The 17472-nt window shown below is 41.3% G+C and overlaps 1 protein-coding gene across 2 annotated transcripts in view; it reads left to right on the top strand.

The window, feature by feature from the left end:
* The window catches only part of LOC149309233 (vesicle-fusing ATPase), an 86074-nt gene that overhangs the window by 49806 nt on the left and 18796 nt on the right, over positions 1–17472 (top strand). For both annotated transcript variants that reach the window (XM_089532012.1, XM_089532011.1), the window contains exons 9-15: positions 921–1120; positions 2100–2265; positions 3230–3304; positions 8152–8339; positions 13387–13482; positions 13622–13778; positions 15160–15293. In XM_089532012.1, coding sequence (XP_089388138.1) covers positions 921–1120; positions 2100–2265; positions 3230–3304; positions 8152–8339; positions 13387–13482; positions 13622–13778; positions 15160–15293 — 1016 coding nt within the window. The remainder of the gene's footprint in view (positions 1–920; positions 1121–2099; positions 2266–3229; positions 3305–8151; positions 8340–13386; positions 13483–13621; positions 13779–15159; positions 15294–17472) is intronic.

Raw genomic sequence — 17472 nt, 5'->3', positions numbered from 1 at the left:
TATGTATGTGTGTGTATGCTGTGTGCCTTCAAGTTGTTTCCAAATTATAGTGATGCTAAGGCTAACCTATCATGGGGTTTTCTTGGCAAGATTTGTTCAGACGAGCTGTGCCATTGCCTTCTCCTGAGGCTGAGAGCATGTGACTTGCCCAGTGGGTTTCATGACTGAGCTGGGCATTGAACCCTCGTCTCCAGAGTAGTAGTCCAATACTCAAGCCACTATACCACACTGCTCTCCTTCCCTGATTCCCTCTTGGTATACCATGTCCAGCCAATACTTCATCCTTCAACAATTCTTTTTAGTTTGAGTGTTCTTAAGAATGAGAAATTATTTCTTTTGAATGCTGAATGTTTTAAAAGTGATTTGTTTAAACTATAGGTGTTGAACTCCAGTTATTGGACTGTAGCTCTCAGCAGCCCTAACCACCATAGCCAATGCTGGGAGTTGTAGTCTGACAACATCTAGCCAAATGGTTCCCACTCTTGATTTGACCGGTCATTAGAGAGAACTAGCGATGATGTAGTATTACATCTGAACTAGGCCTCTATTTTTTGTTACCCATCCAGTTTTGAAATGTGTAGGCAGTATGAGCAGGGTGTCTGGAGAAAAGTTTAATTGCTGGGTGGGTTCATGCAAGAGCAGGTATCTTGTCAGTTCTAGACCCAAGAGACTGATAGCTTTAAAGGTAAGGAATGGCATTTTGAGGTGTATCTGTGTATACATTGATATTCCAACTGTCGTTTTTTTAATACTGGTAAAACATAATATGAGTACCAGTTAAGCCCCCTAGCTGGTGTATTTTGCACCAACTGCAGTTTCCCTACTGTCCTCAAAGGCAGTGCAATGTTATTTTGTGTAACTCTGACTACAAAATATTTCCACTTGATTATTAATTCTTTATTTCTCTCCTACCCTACTAGGTTGTAAGCATGTGAAAGGCATCCTCTTATATGGCCCCCCTGGCTGTGGTAAGACTCTGATGGCCAGGCAGATTGGTAAGATGCTTAATGCCAGAGAACCGAAAATAGTGAATGGGCCTGAAATCCTCAACAAATATGTTGGCGAGTCTGAGGCCAACATTCGCAAGCTCTTTGCAGATGCTGAAGAAGAACAAAAAAGGGTAACTTGACAAGAACCAAAGATTTAAGATGGTGGTACTTTGTGATGAGAGTTCAGTCTGGAATATGATATGATGCAACTCTGCATTATTTGTTTTTCCATTTTTCTGGAAAATTTACTGTTGGAAAATGTGTAATTACATCACTGTGTTGCAATCTTTCCTGCCCTTGCAAACAGCAAGTTTGGGGAAATCTTTTGTGTGACTCACACCTTGCATTCTAACAACCACAGATGTTATAAGGAAAAGAAATGGTAGAGAGACTCAGGGCTCCTGCTTTCAGTAGCCTCCATAGTGTATAGTTCAATCCATAATGACTGTGGTTTGTCTTGATGCAGCAAAGGTTCTAAAAATCAGACCCCAATTCTTGATGTTAGTGCAGGCTGGGAAACTTTGGCCTCAAGCAGATGGGGCTGATAAAGTGGGCTGCAGCTGCTCTGGCACCATTCACACCAGGGCTGCGGAAACTACACGCGCCTGGCCCTGATCTGAGCCATCGCTGTGGTTTTCAATCTGACTGGCAAAGGGAGCAGTTTCCCCCCACTCCTTTTGTGGCTGGGTTTGGGCCACCTTAAGCGGCCCCGGGTGCAGCTTCCATGCAGTTGGGGGCCGTACATAGTCTAAACACCATGCCCCCAACATAGTCGTATGGCGGATCTTTTGGCCCATCTGTTTCAGGCCTGTGTTTCCTTTCAAAGTGCTGATAATGATTTAAAGAGCATCTCTCTTAAGGAGCATTGCTACCTCTCTCTTCTGCTACAACTTTTAACATAATTTGGAAAGACCAAATTAAGTTTACAATCTGTGGACTGAGCCCAGGCTACAAAGAACATGCCTTCTAGGCGACTGCTGCTTAGTTTTGAAATTGCTTCCCCTCTGAGGCTGGGACTAGCAATGTTCCTGTCTACATATACAGAAGAATAGAGTGGCAAAGGCCTTTTTCATAGTAATTTATGACATGCTTTGGTTTTTTCTTCACTAGCTTGGTGCAAACAGTGGTGTCCACATCATTATCTTTGATGAGATTGATGCCATCTGCAAACAGCGAGGGAGTATGGCAGGCAGCACTGGCGTCCATGACACAGTTGTGAACCAGCTCTTGTCCAAAATTGATGGGGTTGAGCAGCTGAATAACATCTTGGTCATTGGTATGAATATGTCTTGATCTGTTTTGAGTAGAAAACTTGGCCATAGCTTGCTGTACAGTGATGTGGCTGCAGTATTTATGTTGCAAGCAAGAATTGGGGTCTGTGATTTATGTCTGATTTAGACAATACTCTACCTTACAAAGTGTCTAACTAGTCTTGGGCAAGTGGTTTAATTAGAATAAATATGAACTTGACTTTGTATAAGAAGAAATTGACTGAAATGATTGTTCCAGCCCTCAGCCTAGAAAAGGAAATATTAATTTTTTTCATACAAACTTTTGACCCTAAAATTGAATACACACACAGCAGTGTAAACTCCAAGTAAAACTGAAACAGATAAAACCAACCCAAAACATATTAAAGAACTGAAATTTGATTGAAGATTTTTGTTGAAGTATGTTGGGCAGAATAATTGGGGTTGTGGAGCTTATGGTAGAGGAACCACAATTTTTAAAGATTTGCGGGGCTTGTCCCTACCCATCCTTCAGTGTTTTTTTCCTCCCTGTCCCTCTCCTTTTGCTGCCAGGCTGTCTTGGCATTGTTAGCAAGTCTCCCTCTCTCTCTCTGTGTGTATGTGTGTGTTGGTTGTCTGCGTGTATCTGTGGCTGTTCATGGAAACAGCATAACATGAACCAGCGGCTCACAGATCTCTGATGCTGCCATATTTATAATCTCCAAAACATATTATGTGATCTTGGATATTTCTGGGTGTAGCATTAATTGGGTTTGTGAACTGTTGACTCAAAAGCTATCTCAAGTTTGAATGTAACGCTTAAACTGGCTTGTGGCTCAGCCTCTAAGAGCAGAGAGAATGAAGAAACTGTTCTCATCTTCTTTTTTGCCTGGTACATAGATGTCTCAGCACAGAGAGTTCTTCCTGTTTAAGGGATGACATTCGTCTCTGAGCTAAAGCTTTTCAAACTCTGTTTGATGTTTTTGCTAATAATTTTCATTGGGTGTATAGGTATGACCAACAGGCCAGATCTGATAGATGAGGCTCTCCTGCGACCTGGACGACTGGAGGTGAAAATGGAGATCGGTAAGTAGGCAATGGGAACATTGATAGTGATGGGTGCTATTGAAGGTCATAACATTATGATGTGAACCAGAAAGATCTTATAGGAATCAAGTTTATTACCAGTGATTTGAAAAACATTGCAAATGAGTTCTTAGCTATAATTATTTTATCAGCCTGTCTGCTAGTGCACATTTTCATTTTTGTATTTATACCTAAAAGAAAATCATTCTCAGGATGGCACAGAGGAGCAATTCATGTACTATTGGGTTATTCCCTACATATCAACAGATGATAAAGGTGTTCAAAGTTCTTTTCTATTTCAACCATTGGCTCCTTCTCATTTTGAAACAGTTTTTCAATTTTTTGCCCAGCTGGCAAGATGTGATCTTCCTTCGATCAAACATCTTTCAAATAAACAGAAGAATTTGAAGATTAAAAAATGATAAATATATAGAACAAAAGGAAAATACCCAATGAGGTCTCTGATGATGTTCACATGACTTTTCCAACATAAAAGAAAAGAAAGTAAAATGCAGAGATCAGGGAAACAGAAATGGTTCTACTGACTGCTCCCTTGCAGACTGCAATTTGGGAAAACAGTTAATTCAACCTGATGACCACAAAACAGTGAGTCTCTGAGGGTAATAATGAGGTGACGTTAAAAAGAAAATTTATTTCAACAAGCAGCCGTAAATGGAATGCCTCAAAGAACAATTAAAAACACCAAAGAAAACAAAGAACCAGACAAATCATACCATAACATCCTTACAGTTAAAGCAGAGAAACCAGGGTTACCTACTTAGCTAGGGCCAGGAGCTACAGGTTTAACGGTAGAGAAAACTCCACCAGCTCCTTCAGGACTCCATGTTGGGAATGGAGGTTCCAAAGAAGAAGGTGTAGCTGGACCGTGCTGTGTTCCTACACAACCAAAACAGCAAAAGGTACAGATTGATGGGCATTACGGATGCAAACAGTGGAAAGAAACAATGTCAAAGAAAACCAGCAGAGCTCTGTAGTAGCATGGAAGGTTGTAAACCTTCCTTTCTAAACTATTGACAGGCTGTATTGGCAGCAAACCTAGCTTCACAGGTTCGGCCATATTCATCCAGTAGACCAAAGCTGCTCTAATATTAAGAAATAAATTAGAAAGGTAGTAAATGAGGAATTAATATTTCTAACACCCAAACAACAGTGAATTTAGATGATTTTAATGTAATGAATTTGTTTAATTTGGAAGACCACAGTGGAGCTGACCAGATTCGCAATATAGAAGACAATGATTTCAACAAAACAGAAGGGGGGCCGCCGAGCCAATAAAGGCAAACACCAAGTGCTTTGACAGGAGAGAAATACTGGTAGGTGGAAGACTTCTGCATTTCAGTTGCCAATAGGCACATAGAACACACAAGGATACAAAATCTTACTTTCCCAGAATTCAAAAGAAAAGATACCTTCCTTCAGAAATTCAAATTGGAGATTCTCCAGACTATCAGAGACATTTTGCAGGTCAATGATATCGATAGATTTAAATAACTCTACTTAAATGTTACTATGCATCCAATCTGCAGAAGATATTTGAAGTTCCATTTCCAAGGTTCATGTTACCAATTCAAGGCTCTTTATTTTGGCCTTGCATCTGCACCCAAGATGTTTACAGAAGTGCTGATTCCATTAGTGGCATGTCTCAGACAACAGGGGTGGCAGCCATTCCCATATCTTGATGGCATCTTATTGAAAGCAAGGTGCAGGGATAAGGTGAAAAGAGACTTGAGAAAGACTACAGAAATACTTCAAAAGTATGGCTTCCTGTTAAATTTCAAGAAAAGTAATCTCCAGCCCATGATAGCTTTGACTCATTTGGGAGCATACATAGATACCAAAAAAGGATTTATGTACCTTTCTCAGGAGAGAAAGAAGAAAATCAGAACAAAAATAAAAAAGTTGATGTCAAAGTGCTCAGAGGACCTCATGCAGCTTGCAGAAGTCATGGATCTGATTTCAACAATACACTTGGTTTCCTGGGCAATATGCATTCAAGAATGTTGCAAGTCTTAAGATCGCATCAGCAGATGATAGCAGGCAGCTACCACTATGAGGTATACTTATCTGTCAGTCTATAAAAGGACTTACACTGCTAGATCCAGCACAAACATCTGAGCAGAGGTATTCTCCTTACACTACAGAAAACAATGGTGATCACAACAGATGTTAGTCTCTCTATCTGGGGGCCTCACTACAAAGGTCAATCTATTCAACGGCAATGGGCTAAATTAGACTTAACATGCAACATAAATTATTTAGAAATGATGGCAGTAAGACTGGTACTCTTGCCATTTGCAAACAAGATAAAGAACAAGAACATACAGATTTCAGTAGACAACATGTTTGTAAAGTCACACATCTGCAAACAGGGAGGTTCCAAGTTCATATTGCTGATCAGAGAGACAAACAGTCTTGTGATGGTTAGAGAGAACAGCAAAGTGCCTCGCAACTGTATATTTGAAAGGCTCGCTGAATGTAAAAGCTGATTATTTGATCAGACACAAAATTCAGCAAGGGGATTGGTCTCTCAGGACATGTTTCTATAGTTAGACATGCACTTTGGTCCATTTCTAGTAGATTTGTTCACCTCTATCAAGAAATTCAAATTTTCACTAGGTGGAAGCACAGAAACATTAGAACATGACACCTTAGCAGTATCTTGGCCACCAGGCATACGGTACACTTCCTGCCGGTACCAATAATACAAAGGGTACTAATGAAGATACGTTTGGAGAAAATCACAATAGTGCTAATAGCTCCATATTAGCCAAGGCACCCTTGGTTTTAATTCCTAGTGCATATATCCATTAGATACTGTTGTCTGCCAAATATACCAAATCTGCTCCATCAAGGGCCATGTTTGCATCATAATCTGAGCTAGTTAAGACTAACTGCATCGACATTGGGAGGTGGTACCTGAGTCAACATGGATATTCTGACTCAGCAGTGAACACCATCTTAGCTTCAAGGAAAATATCCCACAAAAGATGTATAGATTGATATGGAAATCTTCCTTAACTGGTATCAGTCTCATGAAGTACAAATAAAGCAATTATTATTATTTAGACTAAACAGCCTAAAAAGACTGATAGCAACATTAGCCACTGTAATAAAACCAGTTTTATTCACACATCCACATGTAAATAGGTTTTTGTTGGGTGCAACCTTGAAAGCTCAACATATCATGCATAGGTTTCCTACATAGAACTTGAACTTAGTGCTGAACAGGTTGACAAGTCCACCATTTGAGCCACTAAGTGAAACCTCATTGAGATTGCTAACTTTCAAGGTGGTGTTTCTAGTAGCCATTTGTGACAGATTGCAACTCCAGGTTGGCCCCATAGTTGCAGCCCTTGGAATCGTGTCACACATCTTGTCCCTCTTAATTCCTTCCAGTATTGGGTACTCGAGCCTCAAAGTGACCCCTTATATGTGGACTTGTGGCTATGTTGCCTTATGGGCTTGTTGTGGTAAGTGTGACCCGAGGCTTTATCAGGCTTGATAGAGATGACGAGAGACAGCATAAGATAAAGAATAATTAAGACAAAGAAAATAAAATGTTAACCTTTGAACAGTCTACTCATTCATAGTTCCCCCAAACTAGTCAGTTCTTCCCTCTTACAGGCTGTCCTGTCTCTGCTATGTATCCTCAGTTCCCTATCTGCTTCAGATCTTGTCCCTATCTCGCTCAGATCCAAAACCCTATCTCTATACCATCATTCTATGCCCCCTTTTCTTCAATCTGTTCCCTATTTGCCTTCTAACAGAGATAATCCTCAAGTTTGAAACATTCCCCCCAGAGCCCCTTCCCTCTTCACAGCACTCCCTAGCTGGCATCAACCAGGCTTGCCCAGCTCCTCTTTTCACACTGTTACATCTGCTAGAAGAGTAGTGACATTAGTGTAACTCTCAATACACCCATATTTGTATACACAGGATCAGGACAGACTGATTTTAATGCTTGATCCAACTTTCCTTCCTAAGTGTTCCCTGAATAAAGGACTGCATCAGTCCATTCATTTGCCAAACCTTTGCCCTAATCCAGTAATGGTGAACCTTTTAGAGGCTGAGTGCCCAAACTACACCAAAACTCATTTATTGCAAAGTGCTGTGTCCCTCTGGCTTTCTAGTAACAAACTCTGGCAAACTCTGTGCGGGGGTGACGGCACATGTGCCCACAGAGAGGGCTCTGAGTGCCACCTCTGGCATGTGTGCCATAGGTTTGCCATCACTGCCCTAATCCTTCTCATGCACTTGAAAGTGGCATAAGTTGCCTCTGAAGTGAGCTATGAGGAAATACATTAAAAGAATCAGGCAAAAAAGGTTCACAGAAGTGTTGTTTCTCTTTCACCTCAAAGACTTTGGGGAACAAGACATCAAAATTATTTGTTGGTTAATCACATGCATATTTCTCTGCTACAACTTGACAAAGTGCCAAGATTGTTAAGGGTATGGTCACATTATACATGGTCTGCATCAGCATATTGTTTCAGCATCACTAGAAAATGTTTGTAATGCAGCCGGATGGAAGGAACCATCCACAATTGTGTACAGCATTATAAAAATAGAGAAATATAAGTCAGCACAGGCATCCTTCAGGCGAACAATCCTGCAGTCAGTAATGTAGTGAGAGGCAGCCATGCCCACTTGTATAGAACAGCCTTTGGTATATCCCAGTGGTATGTGCCATGGTGAAAAACACGAAGACACATAATGTACTGGGGTCTGAGCAAGATGAGTTATTCCTTCACACATACTAGTATTGTGGTCAAAGAAGACAGCAATATTCTCTGACCAAAGGATTCACAGTGATGCTCTCCTTTTAGGTTTGCCAGATGAAAAGGGCCGACTACAGATTCTCAACATCCACATGGCAAGGATGCGGACTCACCAGCTGCTGTCATCAGATGTTGATATTGCAGAGTTGGCAGTAGAGACCAAGAACTTCAGTGGTGCTGAGCTTGAGGGTCTGGTTCGCGCAGCACAATCCACTGCTATGAACAGACACATTAAGGTTTGTTTTTCCCCAATCCACTCCACCAGCTTATTATTATTATTATTATTATTATTATTATTATTATTATTATTAACCTTTATTTATGAAGCACTGTAAATTTACACAGCGCTGTACATACAATCTTTTTAATTAGATGGTTCCCTGCCCTCGGGCTTATAATCTAAAAAGACATGACACAGAAGGAAGAGGGAGCGGTGGAGGGAAAGGGTAAGAGGTCCAGCAGTTCCTCTCTACCTCCGAGGCCTGGACCAAGGCAGATGGACTGGAGGGAGGGTTTGGCTTCATAATGGATGGTTAATCATTTTCCAGGGAAAATACATACTCTCAAGTAGGATAATGCATATACAATAGCAATACAGGAAATGGTTTGATAAACAGACAACAAAAGAAAACCAAATAGCAAGCGACAATTATGCAATGCTTGGGAAGGCTACTCTGAACAGGATGGTTTTCAACTCCATTTTGAAGCTGGTTAAAGAAGTGATGGCTCTTGCTTGTGGGAGAAGAAGTTGTCACTAGTTATGAAACCCTTGCTGCCTCTCTGCTCTCCCTTTTCTCTCCACCTTTTCTTATGGAGAAGGCATGGATTCTGCTTGGTCATAATATTATTCTTTGATATAATTACTATATAATTAAATAGACAGTTCTCCTCTTAGTGTATATATCTGTGTGTGGAATTGTAAGGAGACAGAAACATTTCAAAATACTATATATACTAGACTATAAGTTGATATCATGTGTACGTCAAGGGCAAGTTTTGGGGCCAAAATTATGGATTTTGATATGACCTGTGAATAAGTTGTGGGTAAAACTTTGGGGCATATAACAAAGGATCTAAAGCAGGGGTAGGCAACCTTTTTGAGCCGGGGGCTGGGTTGCTGTCCCTCAGACAACTGGGGGGCCGAAGCCGGGGGGTGGAGCTTCCACCCTCTGGGGCGGAGCCACATGCCAGGGCGGAGCTTCCACTATCCGGGGGCGGAGCCACATGTCAGGGGTGGAGTTTCCACCCTCTGGGGGCGGAGCCGCATAATAATAATAATATTTGCAAGAAGCTACTAGGGCCGGCAATGCCATAACACAGGAAAAATGCATGCACACTGTCTCAACCCAGAAAAGAGCAAGCAAGTCCATGTGGGGGGATTTTGCAAAGAGAATACCAAAGGATAACAACAATAATAATAATAGCAATATTTGCAAGAATGGAAGCGACTAGGCAAGGCCACAAAACAGCAAAAAATGCATGCCACTGTCTCAAACCACTTTCTTTCTCTCCCTTCCTCCCTCCCACCCTCCCACCCTCTCTCTCTCTCTCTTCTCCCCTCCCTCCCTCTCTCTCCTCTCCCTCCCACCCTTTCTCTCTCTCTCTCTTCTCTCCCTCCCACCCTTTCTTTCTCTCTCTCTCTTCTCCCCTCCCTCCCTCTCTTTCCTCTCCCTCCCACCCTTTCTCTCTCTCTCTCCTCCCCTCCCTCCCTCTCTCTTCTCTCCCTCCCACCCTCTCTCTCCTCCTCCCCTCCCTCCCTCTCTCTCTCTCTGCCTCCTCCTCCTTCCCCCCCGCCCCTCCATTTATAGGAGGGAGGAGGGAGGGCGGAGCCAGGAGGGAGGTGGGCAGAGCCAGGAGGGAGGTGGGCGGTGCCCATTTGAAGGCCCGGTGCAGCTCCTGGAGCCCCGTTTCAGGGCTCTGGAGGCCGCCGCCATTTTGCCCTTCAAAATGGCGGTGAAGTCTCGCGTGACCTTTATGGTCGCACGAGACTTTGCCGCCATTTTGAAGGGCAAAATGGCGGCCAGAGCGGCGATTTCGGCGGCAGGAGGGACCGGGGGCTGGCAGAAAGGCACCTGCGGGCCGCATCCAGCCCGCGGGCCGGAGGTTGCTGACCCCTGATCTAAAGGATGAAGCAAAGCAAAATAATGTCAAAGAACTTACAAAATTCCGGCAGACATAACTCTTTGTGCTCACTCTTAAGGCTGGATGGATAAGAGAGTAGAGGGAATTGATGCTTCTGGGACAGATTATACTCTTGCCTTTCACCAGTTCCTTCTTTAAAAAAAATCCTTCTTTTAAATAAGAGTTAAGATACAGTACTTACATTGACCCATGGATAAGTTGACTCAGGCTTTTTGGGTCAGTTTTTTGACCCAAATTTCTAGACCTATACATGAGGATATACAATAATTAAATATATAATTAAGTACACAGTTCCCCTCTTGGTGCATATTTGTGTGTGTTGAATTGTAAGGAGACAGCAACATTATAACAGGTGATTGAGGTGGAGTTTCAAGGAGTCTGGAGAACTTGTTCCCACTGTTTTTTCCTGTTGTTTGTAACAGGCTGTATTTTTTTGAGCAGTGGCACTCTATGTCTCCACTCTGTTCTTGTCCTCTGTTGTTCCAGTCCCTAATAATATTAATACCCTTCTATGGTCTAGTCATAGAAGGCCCCATCTGAATGTTAGAGAAATATGTAATACATATCTAGAACTTATGATACAGTTGTTTTTGCACTTTAATGTTCAGACCTTGTGGGTAAGCGTGGGGAGTCTAAGTATGCTTCCCTATAGATAATTAATCCTTGTATATTGAAAGTTAGCATGTCAGGGAAAAGGGATTTCTGACCTGTTGTTTTCTTGAAAATCTTTTTTTAAAAAAATGTACAGGAGAGTTAGTTTTAAATTTGATTTGGCATTCAAACAGAACATGCCCACTGGCAATCTGCAGGTGAGACTAGACTGAGGGAGTCATATTTATTGTTCACATACCTGCCTGCCTTCAGGTGTACTGGAGAGATAAAAGGATCTCCCATGCTTCCTAATCTATTTATACTCCACTACCTCAGGCATTTTTCTCCTGCTTGCCTTACTTTTGTGGTATCAGTGCCAGGCTGAGGAAAAATACACATAACAGGACATGAAGAACCAATATGGGAAGGAGGGTTCAGGCAGTCTCACTATGTGTCCCTATTTGTATTAAAACAAAAATTCCCTTCACTTTGGACAGGACAGCAGATGAACAGGTACTATGGATAATGTGTGAATAAGCACTCAGACTGTACTTAAGTGTTGCTATTCTTTGAAATCAGCTTAAAGAGATTGGATTTGGGAGACTTGGAGAGGGTTCAGGCTTAGCCCATGACTCTCCTGGTATCTTCTGATAAATGACCTCTGATGACCCATTTGTAACGTATGATTAATCTAAGCCCAGACTTTGGACTGTTTAAAAATAAGTGTTCTATGTAGGGCTGTATGTATTCTGTATTAACCATGTTTACATACACCACATAATTAAGATTTCAAGGAACCTGGAAGAAAAATGCAAAGTTTGTATTGCCAGTGCTGAAATTAATATTGCTGTATGAGTGCTAAGACTGATGGAGATAGATTTCCAGTAACTAAATATTGCCACACTAGTGTCCAGTCAGTGAATGGCTCTGCTTTGCTTATCTCACTGTTGGTATCTGAACCTTCATTAAGTGGTCTTCCCACACACCCTTTTTTCTCTGCTGCTATGAGGACTACAAATTTGCTTTACAAATACGAGATGAGATCCTCTTAGGTTTTAAAACAGAAAATACTACATTCTTCATGTGTAGTCTAGTGCAGCACTATTCATAATAGTACTCTGTGGACCTGTGCTGGTCTGTGAGATCTACAGTGAATTTGCAGGAGATAGAGTAGCAGTTTGTAACACAAATGGGCACAATTACTGTACAAGTTGGTGACACTTTAGGAAAAGAAGTGCCAGTCTCCCACATTAGAATGCCCAAGAAGCTCTGGTCTAGTGTATTTGGGTTGCCCTAACTGTGTATGTAAGATAAAGAATCTACAAAGGATTTTAATTCTCAGCTCCTGGATGCAGGATTTCAGAATGGGATATAGGTACACATCTTTCCCTTTCTTTTCCCCTGTTCATTTTTTCCTTTTAGTTGAAAAGGTCATTCTGTCTTTAATAGGAAACAAACAATATGCGAAGTGAAATGTCAGGGTAGAGATTAGCTGAAATCAGGTTTTTGATATTGGAGAGTGTTGAATGCTGATTTTTGTTATTCTGTAACAGGTGTAGGGCAAAAGAGTGCACACTGGAGCACACAGGTGTTAGAATAAAAGTATGTCCACCTTTTTCAAATGTAGTGCTTTCATTATTTCACTTTCAGGGAGAGGTGAAAATGTAGGATGGCCTTAATATGGGAAGATAACAAATACAATGGTCCATTGCCTTATGTGGGGATCCGTTCTGGACCCAACCCCCCTGCATAAGGCAAATAGCACATATGCCTGAGCCCCATTGAAAATAATAAGGCTTGTGCACTACAGAAAGATATCTTTCTTTTTATTAGGCATTCTGTAGTTGAGGAGTAGAAAGCTTAGGGAAAGGTGGAGAGAGTCAGAGCGCAGAATGGCCATGTTGAGAAAGTTCTCACAAAACAGCCTTTCTGAAAATAATAGCAGGGGGTGGGAACATGTGGCTTCTAGATGTGGTTGGACTCCCAGCCGCCCTAGTCAGTATGATCTGTGGTGAGGAACATTGTAAGTTCCAGTCCAACTACATCTGGAGGATCACAACTTGCCCAGCATAGTCTAGATATGTCTTCTCACAGGACTTCCTAATGATCCCACATTTTCCAGTGTAATTTAATTTAACTTACATCCCAGCTTTATCATGATGTCTCATAGCAAGATTAAAAGTGGATACAGATAAGACCACTAGACATATTTTAATACATTATAATATTAATACAATATTTAGTTAAAAGTAATTTGAAAGCACAACAGTAGAAAGGTACAACAACCACCTATCCAAAGCCCTTTTCTCACCAGCCAATCATTTGCCAATAGCCTACTGAATAAGGAGATCTTTGCCTGTTTGCCAGTGAAAGGAAAGCAGGGAAAGAGCAGACTATTTTCTCTTGGAATGGAATTCCACACCCTGACAGCAGCCACAGAGAAAATTTCTGTCTCCAACAAATTTGTTTCTAAGGGCGCTGGGTCCAGGTGCAACTGTGAGCACCTGCTTCTAGCTGACTATCTTGTAATGTGTCATCTCCTGTTCTTAGGCCACCACCAAAGTGGAAGTTGATATGGAGAAGGCAGAATCACTGCTGGTGACAAGGGATGACTTCTTTGCTTCTCTGGAGAATGACATCAAGCCGGTGAGTGAGCCCATCTTAATGCTTGTTGTTGGAAACTGACACAGCCAGTTACAGTGCTTCCCACTTGGCAAAAGAAACAAAATGGAAGGGCTGATGACTACACCTTGTCTTGATATATCGACTCCTTTTGAACCTGCAGGCATTTGGGACCAACCAGGAGGATTATGCAAGCTACATCATGAATGGCATTATTAAATGGGGTGACCCTGTTACTCGGGTGCTGGATGATGGGGAGCTTCTAGTTCAGCAGGCCAAAAATAGTGATCGTACTCCCTTGGTCAGTGTCCTTTTGGAAGGTATGTTTCCTCTCTGCAATCTGCTCCACAAGGGAGGGACTAGCGATATTATCCACTCTTAGCAAATTACTAAAAACTTGCTAATATTTGGGAAGCCCTGTGAATTGGAATGGAAAATCACTAGAATCTTGGATGATATTAAGGGGTTTCTCACTGTGGTGGGTAGGAATCATGTCCAATTATTTCACTCAGCATTGAACTGTTGTTAAAGAAGGGCCACCCTAGTTTGTCGTGATATCTAAGTGACTAAGTGCAGTTTATAATTTGCAGCCAAACTAAAACTGGAAATCAGTGTTTGAAGTGGCTTTCGAAACCATGTTTTATGCTGATGCTGATTTGCTGTGATTGGCATACCATCACTCTTCCCCTACCAGAGACTGCTGCATTCTAGGGATGAAAATAAGCTTAAAACAGGCAAACAGTTCCAAACTTTGGTTTAACAGTTGTTCATTTGGAATTGTAAACTATAGCTTAGTTTCTTAATGATGACTAACATAAATCCTGAGTTGATGTGATCTTTGGTTTGTGTTGAAAATAAAAAGAAACAATTCTGCCTCCATGCTTGCAGTCTCAGAAAAAATCAGGAAGCACACACAAGGAAAGGGGGTGGCAAAGAGTTGATCAACAGGACTGTTACAGTCAGTTATACTTGAAAATGTGGAGGGGTTCAGCAGAACCAATAGGAATGTATGCTTACCCTTTAGTTCTCATAATAAATCATCTACAAAGTCAGATCTTCAAGAATCATTTCAATGTCAGATTTCTGTTGTAGTGCCTTTAATAGGCACCCCATAGGAAATCCTAGTAAGCCTAAACCTTACCAATAATGATGGAAGTGTCATACCACCATGTCCAGTCTAGCTCAAACCTTCCAACAGATCAAGTGCATGTCTGAATGAATGGGGCCAGAAATAATTTAGCACAGAGCCATGAAGGCCATGAAATCCCAAGTCACTTTGCTCCATGGGTATTGAGGCTCCCTCACATCATAGATTTAGGACATTCCAAAACATTTTTGTGGCCATTTGTTTAGCACAAGCAGGGAGCTTATTGGATGGTATGACAATGAGTATACTAGTAGAAGCCTGTTCTGTCTTGAGGAACTCTTTTAAGGGACTTACACTCAGAACTGGAAGACTGGTTAGGCGTAGGAATGATTTGTGTTGCAGTGCTGGCTATGCTGAATTCTTTATCCACAATTGTTTCAAGGACTTGAAAATAAATACACATGTCATTAAAGTGTACAAGAACCTGTTCATTTCAGGCATATAGATGGCTTTACTGAAGCCCCTTTTTGTTTCTTCTAGGCTTGTCTGAATTTGTTGCTTTTTATTTGTTAGTTCTTTCTACCTTGGACTTGTTTGTTTGTTTCTGCATACAGGTCCCCCTCACAGTGGGAAGACAGCACTAGCTGCAAAGATTGCAGAAGAATCTAACTTCCCTTTTATCAAAATCTGCTCTCCGGATAAGATGATTGGCTTTTCAGAAACTGCCAAATGCCAGGCAATTAAGAAGGTATAAGCTGCAATTCTGTTCTGAGCATTTTGTCATTTTCAATGCTTCTCAGTCTGCACTTTGGGCCTGATTGTAGTATTCTTATGAGCCAGTTGGTTGGCGCAGCTTTAATGTCAAGGCCCCAAACTGGTGCCCATACAAATAGCCTTTGACATCAAAGTGTAAGGAGCAAAGGCATTTCAAAGAGTAGAACACAGAACAGAATTGGTATGGGACTTTCTTTGCGTTCCAGAGAGCTGTGTGCAGAGTTACCGGTTGTGTTGACATCCTGAAAGAAGAACTGGTTGAAACATAGTAGAATTCATGAGCCACATAGACCAACTCATTGCCATTGAGGCAGGATGTTCTATGCCAGTGATGGTGAACCTTTTAGGCACCGAGTGCTCAAACTAAATGGCCTTCCAGCATTGGGTGTTACCCCATGCTGGAGGCGGGATTTCCAGGGTGGGACTTCCTCCCTATGGAGGTGGGACATCCAGGGCGGGACTTTTCTCCCCTCCTCCCACTTTCCTGGGCCTTCAGCTGCTTCACCAGAGGCAGCTGAAGACCTAGGACAGCTAGGAGGAGGAGGAAAAACAGGCATACACCTTTTCCTCCTCTTCCCCACTCCATGTGCCAGGAAAAATGGCTTTGCATACCATCTCTGGCACACATGCCATATGTTCGCCAACATGGTCTATGCCTTCCAGTAGCACTTTGTACTTTTGCTACTAGTCTTTTTTTTCAGTGGAAAGAGCTGCATTCTCCCTAAATATTAGGGAAATGCCATCTGTTTCTTTTCTACAAAGAAAAATTATGATACATTAACCTGAATATAATTAAATATTGGTTAGCTGCCTCAAAGCATCCTAAAAGTATAAACTTAGATGACTGAAATATGTAAACCCTCAAACTGTGCTCTTCAAGAGATTTTGGATTTCAGTTCCCAGAAGCCTCAGCCCTGTTGGCCAGTAGTCTGGGATTCTGGGAGATGAAGTCCAAAATCCCTTAAACAACACAGTTTGGAGACCACTGATGTAAATGATGGTCAAAATGTGCCATTGTCTAATTTACTAAAACTGAAATAATTTTCTCCAACTTTAGAAATGCAGATTTTATCACATTTGAAGTTGCCTGTTTATTTTACAAGAAATGTGATTTTTCTTAACAGAAACATTTTAATTTGTCTGTTTGGTATATTGAGGATCTATATTTTCACTCATTTTACTGATTCAGATTGGATCTATCTATTCATGGTTGCTGTGGCAAATTTGTCACCTGGTGGCCATGGTTCTGCTATTTAGTCTGACTGTACTTAGCTAGGCTGGTTTTGGACAATAAAGACACATCCCTCCTCCAGTGTCATGTTCAAAGACTTATTAATATCCCAAGACGTGCCAGAGTGACAGTTTGCTGGCATAGCCATCAGGAACCTAGGTCACCTCCATACCATGATGAGGCAGCACAGTAAAAAGGCAAGGGACAAAAATGGATAACAAGAAAGTATCTTCAAAGGGATAATCTGATCTCTTATTAGTTCTTATTGTGTTGCCCATCTAAGATAAATTGTTTGCACTTTTTTCAAGCTCTTAAAGCCATGGCTGGAATCCTGCAGCCACCTTGGATCTTGTATAAGGAAATGGAGGGGAGTGGGATATAAAATAAAAAGAAATAATCAAGTACTTTTCTTATATCGCAAGAGATAAGAATGAGAAAAGTTATTTTACATGTAAATGACCTATCCTTAAATTTTAGTAGTTATTTCATTTGGAATGGTATTTTGTTAGCCACCATGACAAATTAATGTTTCTCACTTTCCAAACATGCTACGGAGGAAGCATTTCATATTCCTTCTGGATCTAGTAATAATGCCACTCGTTACATTTTAACACTTTATTGTTCTTATTGAGTGTCCGCCAGTCTTCAAATTGAGATGTCTTGGCTTCAGTCCTGAAGAATAAAAATGTAGGATAGCATTTAACAGAGAGGACACCTTAGTTTGTAATATGTGTATACTTCTAGGTTGTTAAAGTGAAATACACGTGAAGATTGAGGCCTTAGGAATTGCATTTAAAAGCTCTATTAACATAATATACAGAATTAGAAAATAACACCAAATCAAATGATGAAAGCAAACAACACTAAATGATTAAAGTAGATCCATTTCCTCAGTGGGAATTACCCGTGTGTTGATTCAGCA

This window comes from Sceloporus occidentalis, unplaced genomic scaffold (genome assembly GCF_023333645.1).
Source record: "Sceloporus occidentalis isolate IW3139 unplaced genomic scaffold, rSceOcc1.0.p SCAF_7, whole genome shotgun sequence".
Classification (NCBI taxonomy): domain Eukaryota; kingdom Metazoa; phylum Chordata; class Lepidosauria; order Squamata; family Phrynosomatidae; genus Sceloporus; species Sceloporus occidentalis.
Note: the sequence above shows the minus strand (reverse complement) of the source record. Positions and strands in the feature narration are given on the sequence as shown.